This window comes from Rhinichthys klamathensis, unplaced genomic scaffold (assembly GCF_029890125.1).
Source record: "Rhinichthys klamathensis goyatoka isolate OS25496 unplaced genomic scaffold, OSU_Roscu_1.1 h1tg000048l_1, whole genome shotgun sequence".
Taxonomy (NCBI): domain Eukaryota; kingdom Metazoa; phylum Chordata; class Actinopteri; order Cypriniformes; family Leuciscidae; genus Rhinichthys; species Rhinichthys klamathensis.
Window position 1 is genome coordinate 1,819,640 of NW_026606594.1, and position 23,952 is coordinate 1,843,591.

The following is a 23,952-nucleotide window of genomic DNA, read 5'->3' on the forward strand; positions in this document are numbered from 1 at the left end:
TAAAACAAGCCTAATAGAGGCCGATGCAGCTGATGTTGAGTTTTCTTATTTTCCCACAGATTGGAGAGGTGACATTCTGCCCTCTGGATATGAATATGTTTGGAGAGTGAGGCTTCAGTACTCATACGTCACAGTTGCTTTAAAAACACATTTAGACATTAAATATGAGTTACACATTAAATATGAGGATAAATGGCTGAGTCTGTCAGTGGAAGTGAATCTTGTCTAAATGACTCACGTCTGTTGGCTGGTGTTTTATTCTATGCTCATTTATAAAAGACAGCATCCGTAAACTAATTTCACACTAATGCAACATTTATTTGTCAGACCTCTCACTCTGAATTCTGACAAATAAATGAATTTTGTCACTAATACAGATGGTTTTAAATTCTCTCATTGGGATTTGGAGCAATTTCCAGTTCCAGTTCAGGTTTATAGAGATTCAAATTTACAGATTCATTTGAGTGTCATTGTTTATCTGGAGCTGCTGTGCTGTTTTTTGTGCTTCCTTGTCATTCGTTCATCATCGCTTTATTTTTCGTGAAGCATTATTTTGTTGTCCTTCTGCTACGATAAATAGACATCCACACTTGCATTGTGTGTGTAACGGAGGCCAGCTAAGTTGTGCTGGCTGTGAGAGTTGTGCATGCCATTTTATTGTTTCTACAGATTAAAGTATGGTTCACACCACAAGCGCTCAGGGTAATTTACAGTAATGTTTTTTTTTTTTCTCTAATATTTTTTATCTAGAGCCAAACGCACTCTATTCAAGCTCTTTCCGCTCCGTGTGTTGCTTCTCTCTCCCGCTTAAGACGCTAAGTGCCACATCAGGGCTATATTGGCTGAATCATTGAATCATATATTGATGACTATTTTGAGTGTTTAGGATTTTTTTAGTAGCTACTAAATCTGAACTTGAAGCATACATCCTTTTTTTTTGGAAAGGATATTTTAACCAATGATGCTTGTGCAGGAGATGCATGTTTTATTCAATGGGCTGTATAACATTTGAACTTGTACTACAGCTTCAGGACTTCTTTCTTGTGGTTTTCCAGTTGAGAAAGCAATGACCTTTGCCCTGCAGTCACAAACCTGATCCTGCAGACACTGTCAAACCTTGTTAAATGTCAATGAAGGAAATTAAACTCAATTATTCAGGCTGTAAGTACATGACTGCCAGTTTGGCTGAAGGCTTCAGTATGATTCTTCAGAGGGATTCTCGGCTGCTTTGGTGTGTTTCATGTCTTAAGGTTTTTTTTTAATTACGCCGTTGAAGGTTTTCTCCTGCTTCAAATGTACAGTATATGCTGCAGTATAGAGGTACAGAGCGAACTCTTCCCTGCATGAATCCCGTCAGCGTATCTGTTAATGAAGCAGGAGGGCTGCAGAATCCCTCTGTTTCAGCTTTCTTCTCACAGACATTGTTGAAGGCGTAATTGAGCAAGGGTCTTACGGTTTATACTGTTCATTGACATTCTTGTTGTTGAACTGCTTAATCAGGCACAAACTGTCAGAAATCCAGACTGATCTATTCTAACTTTTTTTCACGCCGTCATGTGTCATAGTATAAAAGCAATGTAACGACGTGAGCAGTCTATCTATCTATCTATCTATCTATCTATCTATCTATCTATCTATCTATCTATCTATCTATCTATCTATCTATCTATCTATCTATCTATCTATCTATCTATCTATCTATCTATCTATCTATCTATCTATCTATCTATCTATCTATCTATCTATCTATCTGTCTGTCTGTCTGTCTGTGTTCCTGTCAATTTATCTATCTATCTTGTCCTGTCTGTCTGTGTTCCTGTCAATTTATCTATCTATCTTGTCCTGGCTGTCTGTCTGTCAATTTATCTTGTCCTGGCTCATTGTCATTAGCATCAGAAGAGTGCAGAACAAGTCACTAGACCTTTGGGAAGCCACTTGTGTGACTAGTAGAGAGTTCCTGTGAGAGCAAGATAACAGCTGTTTCTCTCCACGCTGCGGCTCTTCTATCAGTCCATGTGTCTGAGTCACAGATGAACGTCCCGTCAGGCGCTTGGAGTGCCTTTGAGCTGCTGTAATGATGTCATGTTCAGATGAAAAAGGCCTGACTTCTAGAGGTTTGTTTGCTGCAACAATGAGATCCGGCGTTCAGTAGCACATCTGCTTGAGCCTTAGAGCCTGTGGAAAATATCCAGCTCATTCACAACTGCAATGTTGCATCCTTTCCAGTCAGTAGCCCTGTTTTGCACACTGTCATCTGCACACAATGGCAGGGATCATATGAATACGTTCTACCTTCCAAATGGGACGTTTCATAATCGAATCCTTATTTTTCTCTCTTCTGTTCATTTACGGTGTCCTTGGCGGAGCGCCCAGGTGAATGCTGTTAAACTGAAAATGTGTTTTAAATTGTGTAACTAGATAATTGATTGTTTAGGCCGCTATTACTGTAATCATAGTTCAAAAGCTCTGCAGAGTTCTCAATGTTCTGTGAAGCCGTTTGAGAACAACTTTTCTGTTGGACCAGAGTGCAAATGTTAATTAAAAGTGTTGTTTGTACTTCTATTTCTGAAGGAAGAGAGTTATTTTTCTGCTGTATTGGACTTTTCTAATAGATGAAATATGCTTTTGCTGATATTGGATGAATAGGAGAGTTTATATTTTCCTGATGCTTTGTCCAAATAAAGTTTGGTTTCAGTTTACCCATGAACACTTTTCTTGTACAAAACAAAAGTTTGTCATAATTGTTTGCAGGTGAACATGAAATCGATTTTTGTAATGGTCCCTGTGTTTCTCGGTTGATGATTGATAGTTCATTTCTTCTCTTCTAGTGGTTTGGCGATCTAGTCACGCCGGTTTGGTGGGAGGACGTTTGGCTGAAGGAGGGATTCGCTCATTACTTCGAGTACATCGGGACTGATTTCCTCTTTCCAAAGTGGAACATGGTGAGTTGCTGTTCAGATGTGAGAACTATAATTTCATTCAACGAATCATACATAACTTTGAATGGAAAAAAGATGTGATATGAAACAATTGATTATACTGTACATACTTACAGAGAGAGTTTTCATGCTATTCATCTAAATTCGTCTAAATCTCCTAAAATAAGTGCAAATTTTCAATGCTTTTCATATAATATATATATATATATATATATTATAATATATAATCTTGAGCATTTCTTCTTGTGCCAAGATTCAGCTGAGCAGAAAACTAAAACATTTTTACGGTTCATTTGAGTGCTATAGATACTTTGATTGCTCAATTTTGCCTGTTAAATGTTGATAACAGCCTCTCAAGACCAATACATCTCACATTTTATGGATGTTTACTTCTTGTTTAATCTGATTCATATCAAATAAAAGATCAGAATGCAATTTCAGTTGTTTGGCTATTTCTGAGCAGGTACAGATTCTCTCTTTTTTTGGTCTCTCTGTGGGTTGAGTTGCTCTGTCCAGTGATCTCTCAGTGTTGGGTCAGTCAACCGTCTGAATGTAATTGTATCACTGCTGCCTGGTCAGTGTCACTCAGCATGACCAGTATCTTCACTCTACAAAAGCTAGTAGAAAAAGCCCTTGTTTGTTCTCATTGAATTTGACCAAGAGAGTCAAAATATAGATGTAGAAATAGACTGTAAAATGTAATAAGTTGACTTTACTTAGAAAAAGTGAGGAAACCGATTGCCTTAAAATTTCCATGTAAAGTAGTGTATTCATTTTTAGTTGCCACAACTTAATAACATTTGTATAGAAAACTTGTTAATCAAGTACTCAAGTACTGTTGAATCAAAATCAATAACTTCTCATTAGAGTTCACATTACTTGGAAAATATCAGGAAACCGATTGCCTTAAAAAAGCAAGTAAAGTGAAATAGGAATAGTATGTAGTTCTGACAAATGCTTAGTTATTATAGTTCACTTACACAAGAGTTCTAGTAACTAAAAAATAACTGTAGAGAGTACTTGATAATTTACTTTAAAAAAATATATATTGTTACCATTGTTGTGTTTTGCATGCTGAATGTTGAAGTCTGTGTAACTCAAGCATGATCAATTACAAGATTGTCACAAATATAGAGAGATTATATAAACCCAATTAAAAGTTTCACAGGACATAAGTGTTAGCAACAACATTCAAGACTTGAAGTGAATGCAAAAATAACTGCAGAAGTGGAGGAAATGAGTGAAAAGTCCATTAAGAATTTCCCCACCTCAAAAAAACGCACTCAAACCAATCAATTGATCTTAACTTGGGTTTTCAGAGTAAACAAAGCATAGTATGTGAATAGTACTGATTACTAGATGTTTACAATTAAGTTAAGACATTAAGTAAAGTTAACTAAAAAGTTTTAGTTAGAATCACTGTTGGATTTTACTGTGACATATACGTAGATGCCAGGGTGTATTCGATCTTACAGTCAGTACTGAATTAGCAGGCCAAATGGAGGCATTGTGAGCTTGTAAAGAACATATTGTTCCAACTGTTTCAATGGTTATTATGAGCGCAGTTTGAGTTTGACTTCATGTGCAGAAAGATTAATATTTTTAATGGTGTTGAGCTCTATTATCATGTCTCTATTTTTCAGTCCTGCTGCATTGCCACAGCAACCGGTGATTATGCCATCATATTTTGCTGTTTTAATGAAACTTTAGTCTATATGTAGTCTCTTACAGATGTTCAGTCAATTATCAGAAGAGAGTTGTGAAATAACATTACAGTGCCACAGACAGATTGGTGAGCTTCTGATCATAATGCATTCTGAACAACACGTTTAAACATTGTTACTTGTGCTAGTTATTTTAAAATTTGCTAAAATTATTCAGTGGCAAAAGACAAACTACATTAGTGCCACACCTCTGTGTCAGTCTGAGCAAACCCTGCTACTTTACTGTGGAGCTTCACAGAGCTGGAATTTGTGCCAAAGCTGCCATTGAAGAAACACTGGAATTTTAAGGCCGGCATACATAAACTAGAGCAAATCCAAACTCCTTTAAATAAAGTGCAATGTAAAAAAGGTTTCATGGTCTAATGATTCGTCCACATCCATTTCCCCCATCCAGATGGGTTCACGTTCGGGGAAAGACAAAGCCTGGCTTCAGTTGACAATGCTCACCGTCTCACAGGAGTCAATATGTTCAGTGATGCTCTGAATTGTTGTATAACAGCCAAGAATTATGAGGCTATTTTACCAGACCAGGTGTGTCCAAACACACAATCATATCATGATATTCCTGTATTATAGGGTGATAAATAAATCCAGGAGTGTTTGGGAACACCAGGAGGAAGTCAAACACCTTCAAAGACTTCTTCAACTGAACATTATTAATCTTTTATGAGAATTTCTCGAGTCACGAACAGGACATCTTCCTTCTTCCCCTAAAAAACCCCTTCTTTTTGAAGAATGATGCAGTCCTGCAGTTCTTCTGAAGGCCCTTTTATTCAGGATCTGAATATTATTATATTTTAGGTGTGTCTATGACCAATGATCATGTATCTATGACCAGTGGTCTCTGCTATTGTGATGCACTTGAACTGCATGAACAAAGTATATAATGTTTTGCAATAACGTTTTGAGAACATTATTACTGTAAAGACCAGATAATATAAAAGCGTTCTATTAACCTTACTGGAAGAATGTTTGTTCATAACTTTGAAAGAAAATTGCCAGAACGTTGTGGAATTTCTGAGAAAGTTCCCTGTCAGCTCATTCTTTACTGTGATCAGTCGTTCTGATCAAATATGTTTGGATCTTCTGCTCATTATGATTCACTGACTGTGTTCAGTTTTATTATGAGCTAGTGTGAAGATTATTGTGTGTTCATCACAAGACCTGACATGTCTTAGACTTGACATAGTGTGCACTAAGAGTGGTATATGCTAAGAGTAAGTGCTGAAGGCAGTCTAAAGCAATACATTTACCTCCTGTTGACATTTAATAACAAAAGTTTATTACATTAGTTTTTTTATTTAAAATGTTAATATATTTATCTAATTTGAGTAAGATATATGTCAGTATACAGTAGCACCCTTGTTTAATACTTGTGTGCTTTCTGCTCATACACTCATTCTCATTGACATAACGACCTTCCCATCCCATCTGTCCCAGTATTTCATACCTCTCTGCTCAACCTTGGTTATGGAGCATCAGCCAAGCAGAAAGATCATTTAGGGAAAATCATCTCAGGGAGCAATTGCTTCTTTCTCATCCGATAGGTTTTGATGGAAACACTTCACTGGTCTTGATAGGATGACTGTAAGATTTTCCCTACCATAATTTGGATAATATTACACATTTCAGAGTCTAAACCAGAACTGGAAACTCACAAATGCACTGAGAAATGTGTGAATGGATTTGACAAGAGTCCTTAATAGGTCATTAAAACAAACGGTCCCTTAACCTGCTCACAACTACTGGACTGTTGGCTTTTCCTCCTCTTTCTCACATCCGTCATGCTAGAGAAGCTCTTAGCGAGGTTTAGTTACCCATCATGCATTGCTCCAAAGCTGCTGACCTGAATGCCTGGCATCACTGTTGATCTCTGGCCTTAAAGTGGTTGTTCAGTGAGAAACTTCAGGTGATGATGTTGAGACGTTAATAAGCAGCATCTAAATGAAGTATCATTGGACGTAAACACCTTGTTGAGAGCACATATGGGCCAGATGGAAGCTCTTCTCATTGCACTCATTTTATATTGCCCACTACGTGACTCACATAAAATTAACTCCACATCAACAGCTGTTCTCTCTCTGTCTGTCAGTTTCTCTTTCTCTGTTTCTGTGTATTCACATTCACCATAATGTATGTTGGGAATTAACATGAAGGGCCATTTGCATATATTAATTATGTCTATATACAGTATTTACATTGACCTGCGAAGCTTATATTAGTCTGGACTTTAAAGTGACTGTCCATCAGGAAATACTGAAAGTAAAGACATGAAACACATGCTGTTCTCTTCTACAAGACCACTTAAGTGATGATATAAATAGCCTGAGAAATTAGGACACTGATTTCAAAAAGTCGCACTTCCTCTAAGATCTTCTCTCTGAAGTTAAAAATGAAGGATAGATTATTACAGCAGTCCATTAAGCAAAGCATGTTTCAGTTTTTATGACACGCATATCTTAAGATAATTATACCTCAGATGTAATTCTATTGTTGGAAATTTCACCCTTCATTAGCTGCTCAAAAAGAAAGAATTATGAAAGCCATTCAAGATAGACTTATAATATCTTCAAATATGATAAAAAGTCACCCAACAATCACACATCAACCTTAGTTTGGTGCTCAGATAAATATTCTCTGTATTGATTTGTATTGATTGTCTGTATGTCTCGTGTCATTTCATTAATCTGCTTTTAGCAGAACATCAGAATATGAGATTGTGATTGTGGTTTGAACACATTACATGAAACCAGGAATCACTGGGTTAATAGAATATGCCTCATTATTTTGACATACATCTATGAAGGGTTTTGATGATCATTTGTTTCTGGACTCAGAGCCGGATTAACGCAAAGGCAAACTAGGCACGTGCCTAGGGCCCGACTGGTTGGATGGGGCCCAGACAGAGGGATACATTTTTTATTTTTTTTTTACAAATGTCCTATCTACAATTTATTTCAATATTTATTAATTAACTAAAAATAGTGACGATGTTTATCTTAACCATAGACTGTTACATTACGTCACATTAACGCCAGCCCATCAGGTGCTGCGAAGCAAAAGCCTAAATAGGCACGCAAAGAAGCACAGCTCTAATGCAGGTGTGTGCGTTGTCGTCATCTATTTTGGAGTGATTGCAATGTATTCTAAATATAAACTTGTACTGTAGATCAGCGTCATTTCTGGAAAAAACATTCACCGCTTTATTAACGTGCCCAGACGCGACGCTTTGAATTTGCGCGTACAATGAATAACATCGCGTCGGGAGCTGACTAAAAACGCTACAAAAGTAAAAGACAAGACGTTTGAATTCAAAGTTAAAAAGCCAACACACTACAACATTTTTAAATGTTTCAAATAAAGGATCTCGGGTCTATCTTCTAAATTCTGCTGATGATTATACCCTGTCTGACATCAGCCTACTTACGCCAATAATATCAGTTTAGAATTTTTTTTCTAAATCAGTAGCGATCGTGTCTTTCTCTTCCACTTCATTTGTGTATAGCATATTTAAGCTAGCAATGCAATGCATAATATCATATTAGGCCTACTTATATTAATAATATGACAATATCTGCATTCTGCAGTCGAATATTTATTAAATGGGAGGGGAAAATCCTGCCCATACCAGCTATGAAAAAAATGATAAAAGCATATATCACTGAAGTGGTATTCTGGAACTGTGAATAAATTGAATAAAACAGCAAAATTACAATAACAATAACATCTTCAAAAAAAGAGATTACCTTAGATGAAGTTTGATTAATATGTAGCCTACTGGTAAAAAGTCTGGACCAATTACTATTTTTAATGTTTTTTTATTATGCTCTACAAGCCTGCATTTATTTGATCAAAAATACAAAAAAGAAAAAGAAAAACAGGAATATTCAGCAAGGATGTGTTAAATATTTAAAAAGGATAGTGAAGACTTTTTAAAAAACTTTTTAATAATAATAAAAAAAAAAATCCTGAAAAAAAGTATCACAGGTTACAAAATAAATATTAAGCACCATTTCTAACATTTGATAATAAATCAGAATATTATAACGTTTTCTGAAGGATCACATGACACTAAATTCAGCTTTGCATCACATAAATATATTTTAAAGTAGTAAAATAGGAAAACTATTATTTTTAATTTTAATAATATTTCACTATTATTTATCTGTATTTTTGATCAAATAAATCCAGGCTTGATTAGCATAAGAGACTTCTTTCAAAAACATAAAAAATATTAATGTGTCCAAACTTATTTACTGTGTAAGTAAAAACATTTAAAATTAAATGTTGTATAAATTAAAAGGTTAGGAATCATATTTGTTTCAAGAGTTTTTTATTGGGGGTGGGGGGCCTCCAACATGAATATTGCCTAGGGCCTCCAAATGTCTAGAACCGGCCCTGTCTGGACTTATTTACGTTGTTTGTTGAAGCTCAAATCCCTTGATTCAAATATCTTGCTTTCTTGGATTAATGTCTTCAACATGATTTTTAATCAAGCTGCCAAAAGCTTTAATGGGTAAGAGTTATTCATAATGACAACGAATAAAGGTGTAATAAAACATGCAGAGTATCAAACGAGACGTGTTTATAACAGCTAGTTTGGTGACTTTCTCTTAGTCACTCACATTTAATAAAAACATAGATGTGAACATAATAATAATACAATTGTTTTCTTAAAAGTAAAAAGTTTTGAATTCGGTCAGTCAGTGCAGACATTTTGCCAGAGGACCCATTATGAAGATGTTTAGAATATGAACCTGCAGTGTAATGCTTTCATATATAATTCATGTGATTCATATTTCATCTATTTTAATGTACGGTAACTGGCAAACCACCACTTTTAATTAGTAACAGGAAAATAGTGTCACATTTTACTGAAATGTTTGTGGTTTTACATTCATGCTGTGTTTAGTTTAGCTGAACATCTTTTGGAAGTAGAAGTTGGAAGTAGAAGAAGAAAAATGGAGCAAGTGATTATTAGTTTATTCAAACATTTAATATGAACATTAGCCACTGGTATTCTAACATAATATGTTGTATTTGTGTACACCATGGCATTTTTTTAAAGTTGAATTGCCTCATTGTGCTGTAATTTCTCATTATGTTACTTTTTAAGCAGTTAAAAATTAGACTTCTTTAAAAAAAATGGAAATAACCTTGGAGCAGAGTAACATCTTCCTCAAAGTGCTGCTGAACAACTCACTGCATTTGAGATCGTGACTCTCTGCTGACACAGACTCAGTGAATGATGAGGGTCTTTTTCATCTGACCCAAAACTTCTACCTCTCTTTATAGTGAATCCTACAGGGAGACATTTGATCAGAGTAGAGAGACAGCAAGATCCCTGCACAACACACACACACACACACACTGACTGTATCGTAGCTCAAGCAGCAGTGTGTCGTGTTGGCGCTCGTGTGGCGACAGTGAAGGTTCATCGGAATGAATTATAGAAACTTCTGCAGGAATAAAGTCTTCAGTCTTGAGATATAGAGAGCTGGATTTTCTCACAACCATCTTCTAATATCATTTATAGAGCAGCTCAAAATTATGTTTACTTCTGAAAATAAAACAGAAGCTTTTATGAGACATGTTTATGTGTTTGATACTGTAAAAAATGAATAAAGTCTCTCATCCACAGGAGAAGCAGAGGTTTCTGACTGATGTTCTTCATGAGGTGATGTTATTGGACGGTTTGGCCAGTTCTCATCCGATCTCTCAGGAAGTGTTTGAAGCCACAGACATCGACAGAGTGTTTGACTGGATCGCATATAAGAAGGCAAGAGAATCTCTCATAAACTCCTACAGGCTTCATCTGCATGATGGACATGATTATAAACCTTTAATATTGAGCTGAACTGAATTCAAAATACAACATGAAGTGAATTTACAAAAAAAATTATTCGGCAAGACAGTAGAAGTGGAACAATGACTTTTGTTAAAACAACAGTATCGTTGGTCTAAATCAGTCATTTATTTATGCGTGGACTTCACCAATAGACTTTATCTTTTATTGAGTCCATGTAAACACCTCAGTTTGCTTGTTATTTTTCTCCTAGCTAAATAAATCTCAGTTTATCTTTGTGAATTGTAAATGAAGTCACGCTGTTATAAGCCTCTTCACATACGCAAGAAAAACAGTGTAATTAAAAGCTTGTTTTTTAGTAAGTCGAGGACAGAAACTGTTACACTGAGAGTTTTTGTGTGCTCTGGGGACTTTAGTGGCACAATAAACATTTCATCTCAGACCAGACAACATCTATTTAATTACCTCTTTCTCACTGGAACACACTTTACTGTAAAAAACTCCAGCGCCCAAATATATCCTCTCATCTGAGCATCTGAAAGCCATTAAAGACACAAAGAGCAGGACAGAAATATCTTTGTCCTCTATCAGAGTTCAGACAGAATATTCCATCCTAAAGATTTCAGATTCTGTGTCTACTCTCCCTCCAGCTGTCAATCAGCTCATGGCCGGTTTGTGATTGGCTCTTGCTCTTACTCAAGCCCCTCCCCCTGTTTCCCCACAGGTTCTGTTGGGTTATGAACTCTGTCAGTCACACTGACACCCGACCGTCCCTCATCACTTCCTCCTCGCACTCTATAGACTCTGATATCCCACAACATCCCACGAGTCCCCAGCGCTAACTGGAAGTGACACTCATCACACAGATTGTGGAGGGATGGGAATTAGATGCTGTCAAATGAGCCTGTCAAAGCCACTCAAAATCAAAAAAGATACAGACTCATAAAACAGCAGAAAACAGCAGGACGAGTGTCATGGAGTCCTTGTTTAGATGAACCAGACCTGCTAGAAATTGAACAGTGCCATAATAACTGAACTGTTTTTAAATAATGTTAATCATTTTCTGCATAACCAGAAGTTCATCCTCCTTGAACAGTCACGCGACTAGAATTATGATTTTGACAACTTTCCTGTTCAGATATCACATTTCTGAGTTTAAACCCTACAGAATATTTTGCCCCATTGACTTCCATAATAAGTGGATTCATGTACATTTTGAACATTTTTTAAATAATTTTCTGTGGTAATCTACGTCATGTCAGATATGCTGTTCAAAACGGTGACAAAGATGTATATTTTTGTTTTGTATGCATGTGTAAATAAGCAGTCTTTATTGAACGTGTGTTTACTGTGTGTCCGCAGGGAGCCGCTCTGATCCGGATGCTGGCGAACGTCATGGGACAGACGCTATTCCAGAGAGGCCTCAATGTAAGTCGGTATTTTTCTTTCATCTTCTCTCTTTGTGGTCACAAACACTTTTCACACTTATGTATGTTTTTACTCCTAATGTGTCTTGTGAATATGTTTATGAGGCTCTTTGAATGAATTATACATACAGCATCATAACAGGATTGTGACATAAATCCAAAACTTTTCAATTAATATCTTTCTTCAAATTCTCACCATTTAAAACTATCACAACAAATGTTCATTCCTCTTCAGGTCTTTTGAGTGTCACGCATGTTTTTGCTACAAGCGTTTGTGAGATTATTCAACCGTGTCGGTTTACATGCGCTTCTTATCTTTAGAGCTACAACATCTTGTTTTCATGTCACGCGCTTCCATCAAGCTTGAGGTAAAAGTGACACAATCAGGCAAGCGATTAAACATGTTTGAGCCAGAAATTAATTTCATATCTGAAATAGTCACAATCAGAAGTTTCAGAATCATTCTCTGTGTTAAACCGGTTTACAGTCATGGCTTGGTCAAGATCTGATGAAACGCATCAATTGTGTTAAAGCACAAGTGTCTGGTATTGTGTCGATGTTGGTGAACGGAGTATCAGCACCAGCTTTTGTTGTGCTGTTTGTTTTTAGTCACATGGTCATCTTCTGTAAAGCTCTTCCTGTGTCCCGTCTTCCAGTTCAGGCCCCTCAGGAGTGAACAGCAGATCTCTTGATGTATTATTAGACAGTGTTCATTGTTGTTTTGGACACCATATGGCTTCTACACGAAACTACATCCTGAAATGTGGTTAAAGGATTTGGCTGTGAGCAAACAGGCTGCAGGTTTGAATCCAGTGAGAGTAAATCTGTAAACAAATGAGTGTTAAATGTAAAACCCTCTTCCTTTGACATGTGAGTTAACACACTTGCAGAGGTGTAAGACTCACATTCAGTTCCCTTTCGAGGGAACTCGCGATGCGTCACTTGACGCTTTGGGAACGCCCCCAGCGTGCATGCGTCTGAGCATCAATGTCAACTAGTCCAATGGAAAGAATGAGCGTCACGGGCGGGTGACGTCATGACCAGGAAGGGATAAAGGCTCACCCGGTGAAACGCGGCATTAGCTTCTGTGTCTCAGCCACGATTTGTGTCATTTTGTCTCTGTCTATTTACTGTTGTCTGTTGCGGAAAAGGATGGAAACTAAACAAGTGTACAAACAGTGTGCTTCTCCCTGCCCGCGTTATTTAACGGGTGGGGACACACACGAGCTTTGTGTCGTTTGTTTGGGAGTGGAGCATGCAGTCTCAGCCTTCGAGGGGGCTGAGTGCCAGCATTGTGAGATGTTACCGCTTCGCATGCTCCGCTCTCGCCTGTCACTCTTTGATAAAGAGAGTGGGCAGGCTCGCGATCCACAGGGATCAGGACCCGCGTCTGCTGAGGCAGCGCGGAGAATGCATTCCTGGGGATCGCAAAAGGATCTTTCGGAGGGGTTGGAGACGGGTCCGAGGGCTCTTTCTCCTTCCTTACCCGAGAGATCCAGTGCTCTCTCCCCGGTGTCGGAAGCACGCTCTGCGGTTTCTTCTGCCCGGGGAGAGAGCCCTCCATTACTTTATTGCTCTTCCTCCGAGGAGGTTGATGCGATGAGTGTGGAGAGTGTAAGCACACACATGGGGGAAAGAGATTCACAATTTATTTCCCCAGCATATGATGAGCTGGTGGATGTTATGTCGCGGGCTGTAGAGAAATTAAATATTGAATGGCCATCTGAGAAGAAGGGCGCTCGTCCTAAAAGCAAATTAGATGAGCGCTTTTTATCTTCCACCACATTATCTCCACCACGAGGGCTTCCATTTTTTCCCGATTTGCACAATGAAATTTCTAAATCGTGGAATAAACCATATTCATCACGTCTTTTCAGCCCTCATGTTAACACTTATTCGAGAATAAGAGGGCTGAAAGAGTATGGTTATGAGGCGATGCCCCAGGCGGAAGAGAATTTAGCCAGTTATCTTTCCCCTGGTCCCGCATCGTCTCTGAAAGCCTCGGCTTTGCCCACTAGACCGCTTAAAGCCACTTCGGTGTTAGTGGGCAAAGCTTATACGGCAGCAGGTCAAGCTGGAGCATGTCTGCATACTATGGCTGTGCTCCAGGCTTATCAAGCTGACCTGCTGGGGGATCTGGATAGTAGTGAGGGAGTCAGTCATGACGATATTCGTGAACTTCGTCGGGCTACCGATCTTTCTCTCAGGGCTACTAAGGAGACCGCCAGAGCAATTGGGCGGTCTATGGCAGTCTTGGTAGCTACTGAGAGACATTTATGGTTAAATCTGTCTGAGATTAAAGAAAAAGATCGAGCTTTTTTATTAGATGCTCCGCTTGAACCTTCTGGTCTCTTCGGCGACGCAGTCCACGCGGTCGTCGAGAGATTTCAGGAGTCAAAGAAACAAGCGGACGTTTTTAAAAAGTTTATCCCTCGCCGGGTCCAGCCCCCTGGGACTGCTGGGCGTGAGCAGCCCCAGCCGTCGAGCTCATCATATCGTGTGCATCAGAAAGAGAGTGTTGCGTCTCGTGCACCTCCACGTAGAGACTGGAGACGGACGCAACCCTCTCAACCGAAGTCTTCTAAGTCGAAGCCGGATCTGAGGACCGTTCTTCAGGCGAAGAAGACTTCGGTTCAAAAAAAAAAAAAGGTCCTGATGTTCATGCATCAGGCCTGTGAGGACAGCCCCGACCGAAGTGGAGCGGTGTACACCTCATTATACGGTGCCCGTTCCATTTCGGGGTCCTCACCAGACCGTTCTGCCAACCCTGCCACCCTTGGTGCTTCAGGGCGCAGCGGTCTCCAGCGAGTCGCTGATGCTATGCTGCGGCACAGCATCGGTTTCGCGCCCTCTGAGGGGGGCCTTAGAGCGGCCAGTTCAGGTAGTTCCTGCCATTATGTTTCAGGCTCCGGAATTGGCTGTCTCGAGAACACCAGAGACCAGCCTCGAGAGGCTGGTTCCCTTAGTAAATTTTCTGGCAGCGTGGAAGCTTCTGCCGAATATTTCTCATTGGGTCCTGCAGATTGTAGAGAAAGAATACAGAATCCAGTTTGGTTCTCGTCCTCCTCGTTACAACGGGGTGCTGCCCACAGTGGTGCATCCCGAGCAGGCTCTGGTAATGGAGCAAGAGGTAAAGGCCCTGTTAGCAAAGGAAGCTATAGAACAGGTGTACTCACCCGACAGAAAGTCGGGTTTTTACAGCCGTTATTTCATTGTTCCAAAAAAGGATGGGGGGTTGCGTCCCATTTTAGATCTTCGTCTGTTGAATCGTTCAGTACAGAAACTCAAGTTCAAGATGCTGACACTCAAACAGATCGTGACTCAAATCAGGTCCGAGGACTGGTTTGTCACGATAGATCTGAAGGACGCCTACTTCCATATCTCCATCCTCCCTCAGCACAGGAAGTTCCTAAGGTTTTCTTTCGGGGGCAAAGAATACCAATATCGGGTTCTTCCTTTCGGTCTAGCTTTATCACCCCGCACGTTCACGAAATGCGTGGATGCAGCTCTAGCCCCTCTCAGGCTTCAGGGCATACGTATTCTGAACTACATCGACGACTGGCTGATTCTGGCGGAATCAGAGCAGTTGGCGGTTCGGCACCGAGGTGTCGTTCTCGCCCATATGCAGATGTTGGGGTTGAGGCTCAACGCCAAGAAGAGTGTTCTTTCTCCAGTACAGAGAACCACTTTCCTTGGTGTGGTATGGGATTCAGTGACGATGCGGGCCACTCTATCGCCCGTTCGTGTAGCTGCTATCCTGACAGCCACCAAAGAGCTAAAGCTAGGCCAGTCACGCACTGTGAAACAGTTCGAGAGACTGTTGGGTCTCTTGGCGGCAGCGTCCAACGTGATTCCTTTTGGCCTGCTGTACATGAGACCTTTACAGTGGTGGCTAAGGACCAGAGGGTTCTCCCCGAGGGGAAACCCACTTCGTATGATCAAGGTCACGCGGCGGTGCCTTCGTGCCTTAATTATATGGAGGAAACATTGGTTCTTAACCCAGGGTCCGGTATTGGGAGCTCTTTGCCATCGTGTTACGATCTCGACAGATGCTTCCCTCACCGGCTGGGGAGCGGTAATGGAAGGCCGCTCGGTTCAGGGTCTGTGGAAAAGTCATCATCTTTCGTGGCACATCAATTGCCTGGAGATGATGGCTGTCTTCAATGCGTTGAGACAGTTTCTCCCAGACCTGAGGGGCCATCATGTGCTTGTACGAACAGACAACACATCAGTGGTCTCTTATCTGAACCGTCAGGGGGGTCTGCGGTCGCGTCCGCTCTGCAAACTGGCGCACCAGATCCTCCTGTGGTCTCTGGGGAAGGTACTCTCCCTGAGGGCAGTGTATATTCCTGGGGACCAGAATGTGGGGGCAGACATCCTGTCGAGGCAGGAGCTGAGGCCAGGGGACTGGAGACTCCACCCCGAGGCGGTGGAGAAAATTTGGGAGTTTTACGGCCAAGCAGAGGTGGATCTGTTTGCGTCTCAGCACACGACGCACTGTCCACTTTGGTTCTCCCTTACTCACCCAGCCCCCCTGGGGCTGGATGCTATGGTGCAGACGTGGCCGAGGCTACGTCTGTACGCATTTCCCCCTGTTGCTCTGCTCCCAGGAGTTCTGGAACGAGTCCGCCAGTACGGAATAAGCCTACTGCTTGTAGCACCACGCTGGCCGAGTCGGATCTGGTTTGCGGACCTGATCCATCTCTTAGACGGTCCTCCCTTGGAGATCCCGATCAGGAGAGACCTTCTGTCTCAGGCCGGGGGCACAATATTTCACCCTCGACCAGAGATTTGGAACCTGTGGGTTTGGCCTCTGAGGGGGCCCAACTCATAGAGAGTGGTCTCTCAGCTGAGGCTGCTGAGACCATCCTAAGCTCCAGAGCTCCAGCTACTAGGAAACTATATGCGCTGAAATGGAAAGTTTTTTCTGTATGGTGTCACCGACATCAGTGGGATCCGGTTAACTGTTCTGTGAACACAGTACTCGAGTTCTTGCAGGAGCGCTTTACGTCAGGTTTATGTCCTTCCACACTTAAGGTTTACGTGGCGGCCATTGCGGCTTACCACGCCCTGGTTGGGGGTACATCATTGGGTCGAGACCCCCTGATTACACGTTTCCTTCGTGGCACATTGAGGCTGAGGCCTGCAACTCGCACTAGGGTGCCAGCTTGGGATTTGGCAATAGTACTAGAAGGCCTGTCTAGGGCTCCATTCGAGCCCTTAGATTCGGTTTCAGAGAAATTTCTTACCCTTAAGACTATCTTTCTGCTAGCTATTTCGTCCCTTAAGAGAGTTGGAGACCTTCAGGCCCTTTCGGTTTCCCCCACTTGCCTTGAGTTTGCACCGGGGATGGTCAAGGCATTCTTATATCCAAAACAGGGATACGTCCCTAAGGTGCCGACCTTGATTCCGAGGCCTATCGTGCTGCAGGCTTTCTGTCCTCCTCCTTTTACATCTGCGGACCAGGAAAGGCTGAACCTCTTGTGTCCAGTGCGAGCACTGGATACTTATGTTCATCGGACATCTTCTATGAGGAAGTCCGACCAGTTATTTATTTGCTTTGGATCACCTAAGAAGGGTCTTCCTGCTTCTAAACAGACGGTTAGCAAGTGGATAGTCGAGGCTATTTCACTTGCATACGAGTACTCTGACCATCCGTGTCCCTTGGTGGTCAGAGCTCACTCAACGAGGGGTATGGCGGCCTCTAAAGCCTTGTTATTTGGGGTTTCCCTCCAAGACGTTTGTGATGCGGCAGGCTGGTCCTCACCGCTCACATTCTTCAGGTTTTACAGTTTGGACCTGGATGCTGCCCCAGGTTCTCAGGTGCTTAGTGCTTAGTTCCAACGGACTGACACTCAGGTACTTGGAATTCTGGCGTTTTGGGTATTCTCGTTCCCAAAGCGTCAAGTGACGCATCGCGAGTTCCCTCGAAAGGGAACGTCTCAGGTTACTACTGTAACCATAGTTCCCTGAGAAAGGGAACGAGATGATGCGTCACCCTGCCATACTTCCTGCTTCCCTGTGATCGGCTTGCTTCGACTTTTTGAAGCTAATGCCGCGTTTCACCGGGTAAGCCTTTATCCCTTCCTGGTCATGACGTCACCCGCCCGTGACGCTCATTCTTTCCATTGGACTAGTTGACATTGATGCTCAGACGCATGCACGCTGGGGGCGTTCCCAAAGCGTCAAGTGACGCATCGTCTCGTTCCCTTTCTCAGGGAACTATGGTTACAGTAGTAACCTGAGACGATTTCTCACCTTCTAGATCCAAAAAAATCACTTTTCAAAACATCAGTAACTTCTCATTTCATTTCTTTATGACTGAGATGCTGTCATTTTCAGAGCTTCTTTCTGGGTTATTTTTGACGTTGTGGTTTATTGTTGCTCTTAGTTGTTGAAAGCACAATCAGGTCATGTTTTCTGCAGAGCAGATTTAATGCTTCATTTACAGATGTAACAGCTGCACATATATACGCTTTATATCGCAGCACAAACACACGCCTGACCTGTAGACTTATGTGTCTAATGCACACGTGTTCACATATCTTGGACGGGTTATAAATGTAATTACAGTGTTTGCTTTTGTCCACTATCTACTATAGTAAACCTGTGGTATTATTAGCAACATCAATATACTGGTTAGCGCAAAAGCAAGAAAATATGCCAATCAATTCTGTCTAAATCTTGGTTTAATCAGTAAATCAATATGACATGATGGGCGTATCTGGAAAATATCTTTGTGGCATTTTTTTTAATCTTTTATAAAATAATTGGAACACAATAAAATAATTTGTGCTTAATTGTATATTTGACCGTTGTCCCTGCATTCGGCAGGTATAAATTGGCTGCTGAATGAGATTTTTGCAGTATGAAATACCCACTCTGCTCATTTGCATGCATTTGCGTAGCAGTGAGGGACCACCCAGAGCCATTTTATGTTTGTGATGACATTTTCCAGTCTGCTTGGCCTATAAGTGTGTATATATAAGTCTCTCAGGATCCATCTCTCCTCTCTCATCTGCTGTCTGTGTTTCTCTGTTCACTGAAGCTCATTTCATTCTCTCAGTGTCTGTCTTTTTCTCTGTGTGGCATTTCTTCTCCTCCTCGTGTCTCTGCATAATTGAAGCAGCAGACAGACATTAACCATCCCCCCCTCTCTCTCTCTCTCTCTCTCTCTCTCTCTCGCTCTCTCTCTCTCTCTCTCTGACTGTGAGGATGAGGGCGTCTTTATTGGTAAATGGTGGATGGGCTGGTGAGGCGGGCGGATGAATGTCTCTTATAAAAGAAAAGTGGGAGTCATAAATGAAGTCTGAATGGTTCTCAGGCTCATACAGCTGCTGGAGTGATGAAGCGTTCCCGTCTCATTTACACACACTGCCCATCGCTTTTAAAGCCACTTTCAGATGGATCATATTATGGGATGTAGGAAATATTCATTCCGGCTGGAAATGTGAAATGCTTGACCTGTGAATAGCAGAGGACAAGTGCGCTACTGCCCTGGAGAAATAAACTTCAGCATGTTACAGTCCATCTTCATCCTCTGGATGTGATGTGGAACAGCGGGAAGCTTCTTCCCTGGATTCAGTGCTTCATAGTCCTGTTTTTCGCTCTCAACAGGATCCTGACTTGGAGAATGACAGTCCATCAGATCCGGATGCGGATATTGTGGGTTAATAATTCTTTCTGAATACAGATGAAATAGCCAGAAGACAGAGAAGACAGAGAAGATCCATTTTTCCCATCTTCCTCTTCTTCTCCCAGCAGCCCCTTCTGGCTTGGCTGTTCCGCCTCATTATTGCTGTTTTCTGTCTCTCTCTCTAATGGGAACTTTCAGTATCTCTGTCTGTCTCTGTGTGATTGATGGGAAGAACAGGTAAACACAACACCTCAGACAACAATCTACCTCCATTGCCTCAAAATGACTTTCATATGCAGGAAAATTGTAGACATATTTCTTCTTGTAATACTTTTGAGGGAACTCATTTAGAAGGATGAATAATGAATTATTTATGATCTGCTTTGACTGTTGTGGTGAAGGCTCTCACAGAAAACTTGTGTTTTAGCTCCGGGGGATTTACATATCGAAAGCGATCAATCTTTTGTCTCCCTTGGTAAGTAATTTGGCTTTGCAGAATGAGGAACCATAACTGAATGTGGTTATAATATCTGATGAAGGGACGTTCAGGATATTATTCTGTCCTGAAGAGTGTCAGAAGAGTAACTAGCCTTTGCTAATTACATTAAGTTAATTACACACACAACCATCCCACTGGAATCTGTTGAGTTATGAAGTGTGTCTTTAGATCTAGCTGTCTAACTAGACGGACTTTTCGGCATCACAAGTACACTCTCAACATCAAAGCTTTCCCAGCATTATGCTGCATGGCTACTAAATAACTTAAAGATAAAATAACTTAAAAAAGTAATATATATTTTTTAAATCATACAAGACATTAAAGACTATTTTTACATGCTATGTATAAGTCTTAATAGAGCATCACCCAGTCTATGTATAGACAGTAGACAGCTGTTAATGCGATTCACTATGATTTCACTGGATGTTATTCTCTCTTTCCTGTTACTATAAAAGAGATTTTGGTCACTAAACGGTGGTGGGTAGCAACACAGTCATTAAAATACACACTTATAGGCCAAGCAGACTGGAAAATGTCATTGCAAAAATAAAATGGCTCTGGGTGGTCCCTCACTGCTACGCAAATGTATGCAAATGAGCAGAGTGGGTATTTCATACTGCAAAAATCTCATTCAGCAGCCAATTTATACCTGCCGAATGCAGGGACAATGGTCAAATATACAATTAAGCATACAATCTCAAAAAGACACATTTAAGGCAAAAAAAAATTCAGTCTGAATTTTGAATTATCTCAATATAACAAAAAATGTTATATTTAAAATAAAAATGTTATTTTCTCTATGTAGTTGCATTCTTTTGTTTCAAGTTGAAACAATTCTTTTGTTTCAAGTTTTGTTTCAAGTGGTGCAGTTTTCCATGCATTTTAACATTTTAAATCAATAAATTAAAATTGGCTTCTATATAATTTATTAGAGATATTTAGAGTATAAACACACTCACACAGACACAAATTACTCTGACTGATTGATATGGTAATTAGATTTATTTTTACTCGTCTTTCCTCTAGCTCCTCTAGAGAGAGAGAGAGAGAGAGAGAGAGAGAGAGAGAGAGAGAGAGAGAGAGAGAGAGAGAGAGAGAGAGAGAGAGAGAGAGAGAGAGAGAGAGAGAGAGAGAGAGAGAGAGAGAGAGAGAGGGAGGAAGGAATTGCACTGGTTTAAAACAGATTCATCAGGATGGTAACATGAATCTGGATCTGCTCCAGACTCAAATCCCAGCCTCTCTGAGAGCTCAGCAGAGCATGTAGAGCGATGGAGGCCAGTTGGACTGGGTCACGCTGTCAGTATCCCAATGCAATTTGCTCAAACCTCTCGGCATGACGCCTATCCACATTTCAACAAGTGCCCCCTTTGATTTGATTCATGAAACAAAGTCTAAAATAATTACCTTATTAAAGGACAAGTTCACCCTAAAATAAAATCTGCCTATGCTCATGTCATTCCAAATCCATGTTTCTTTGATTATCCACATTAAATCTTCACTAAGATCTCATTGAATCTTTCAAACCTGGTGCATCACAATACACTCAAAAGCCAAAAGTATTGAGTGCGTTTAATGGTATTGAGTGCTGGCATTTAACTGTGTAAATCTGCCATGTTTTGGTCTTTTCATCACACAAAGCTCTCTTATGACTTCAGAACACAAGACTGTATTCCACAGAAGTTTGGAAAATGAGAGAATTATCCCTTTAAAACAGTATAAAGGAAGTTTGAAATCAGCCCATTGTATGTCACATACCCCAGAATTAACAGAGAACATGCTATTTTATGTCAGCATGTGCTCTTGACTCCAGCAACAGGAAGAGGATTACAGTTGACGGGTTTATCGCTCACGGTCACTTGAGAGTTATCGATGAATCTCGCACAGCAGGGAAAAGGCTTCCCACCAGATGTTCTTATCAGATGAATGTAAATGTGCTCTCTTGGATCAGAGTCCTTCTTCATGTCGCCCACCACCTGTATGACTGAGACTGCAGGGCAGAACAGACACACTGATAATGTAGCGTTTGGCACAAGCCCTGCCTCTGTTTAACAGATTGAAGTCTTTTAGCAGTGAAATGAACACCCACCAGTGTCTTAGCTTCAGTAATATACAACATTACAGACATTACATTCACTTTGCACATTTGTCTGTGATTGATGTTGAAGTACTTGTATTTACTTTGCTGACTTATGGTGAGGTGTTTATTCACAAAGCTCACTTTTTACTTATTTATAAATGTTCACTTAAAAAGTACCATGTTAATGAAGTTCCTAAACGTAAGTTAGGGAGGAGCGAGCCCATCCAATCTTTCAATCAACAAACAGAGTATATAAGCAGCCGCTTACCTCTCCCTAGTATCAGCTGTTCCAGTATCCCTCCACCTCCCCAAACTCCACCTTCATCTTAGGTACCTTGCCCTTTAATTAACAGGTCCTACATTTAGCCACTGGGGGGTATATCAGAGCTCGAGTTGAAGCTGCTTCATCGAGCCCCTCTCCAGCGGACAGCAAGCCAAATAAGTTTAAACTAATATCTTAAAGATTTTATGGGCAAACGAACTCGTTAACTAAATTTAGGTAATAGCAAGTTGTACATGGGTATCATGTAAATACATTTTCGGTTTGTTGTGTGAATATGATTATCAGATATCGTCATAGTACTTCTTTGTAAGAGTATTTAAGTTTTTAGTCACTGAATGAATTAATGATTTTCCCCCATTATTTTTTCATAACCCAGATTGTTTATTTTAATATGGATAACTTTAGCACTCCTGTAAAATTGTGTTGCTGATTTGTATGTTACTCATTCTGTGACACGCTGATGCAGCATCGACTTGAACAACATAATCAGCCTCTAATTGGCCTCCTTATGGCCCTCCCTTGAACTGACAGCCAATCACACCCAAACATCTGCTGCCAATTTGCATATGTTCAGCTTGAATTGAGCGGATTAGTAATGTTATTGTTTTGGCTTATTTCGTTTCCCAAGTTCACAATTCCTGTCCAAGTCCAATTTATTTCTCTTCCAATATTGATCTCCGTCTCTGTCTGTTTGCAGGATTACTTGATGACGCACATGTATGGGAACGCGGCGCGAGATGACTTGTGGAACAAATTCTCAGAGGTAAGATCTTAAGCATCTTCTGGGTGTGAGACCTCCATCCACGAGTGGGAATCATCGATGGGGTCAATGAGCGGCGAGCTGACGAGTGAAATTGTATGTGTTCAACCTACTTAAATTCACCCAGAGCGTCTCCTGCAGGCAGGTGTTCAGAGATTCATGCGCTGCATAGACATGTAGGTCAGAGGCCATTATATAACTGCATATCATCAGTGGCTCACAATTCATGCCAATACACCACCTACTCACATCAACACATAAGGGTTTTATGGAAATGCCACATTGGAAGGAGTTTGATGCGCAGGCTGGGTTGCGTTTGATATTCATGCTTTTAAACTTGAGGTTTCACTTAATATGAAAAGTTTTCCACAGGGGAGGGTCACATATTGATCCAGAAATCTGATCACTGTAACCTGCTAAATGCAAATGTTCACAGATACTGATTATGAAGTCTTGCTGCTGCTGATTCTGGTGGTTTTAATTAACTTATAAATTACTCGAATCTTATCAGACCAGATTAGTGAAGTGTCACATAATTGCTGACAAGCCTGATGAGTCTCTCAGATTAAACATGAGCATCTGCCCTTCAGCTCAGGTGTAGCCAAGAATAACCCAAGGAAAATCTAGAAAGTATCCACCGTTGAAAGAAAATTCACCTTTTAGGTGTGTCACTCAGGTCTCAAAAATACAGTATTTATTGGGTTTAGCATGACTGCCCCCCTCCTGACAAAAACACTGACAGGTATGTTTCCTGAGATTCGCTGCTTCAATTTCTCCATATTTTCTAGTACTTTTTTAGCG

General features: G+C 40.7%; 1 protein-coding gene across 1 annotated transcript in view; it reads left to right on the forward strand.

The window, feature by feature from the left end:
• LOC130082679 (thyrotropin-releasing hormone-degrading ectoenzyme-like) overlaps positions 1 to 23,952 on the forward strand; it is a 135,334-nt gene that overhangs the window by 63,280 nt on the left and 48,102 nt on the right. The window contains exons 5-8 of the mRNA XM_056247513.1: positions 2,829 to 2,942; positions 10,305 to 10,442; positions 11,832 to 11,897; positions 23,089 to 23,154. Coding sequence (XP_056103488.1) covers positions 2,829 to 2,942; positions 10,305 to 10,442; positions 11,832 to 11,897; positions 23,089 to 23,154 — 384 coding nt within the window. The remainder of the gene's footprint in view (positions 1 to 2,828; positions 2,943 to 10,304; positions 10,443 to 11,831; positions 11,898 to 23,088; positions 23,155 to 23,952) is intronic.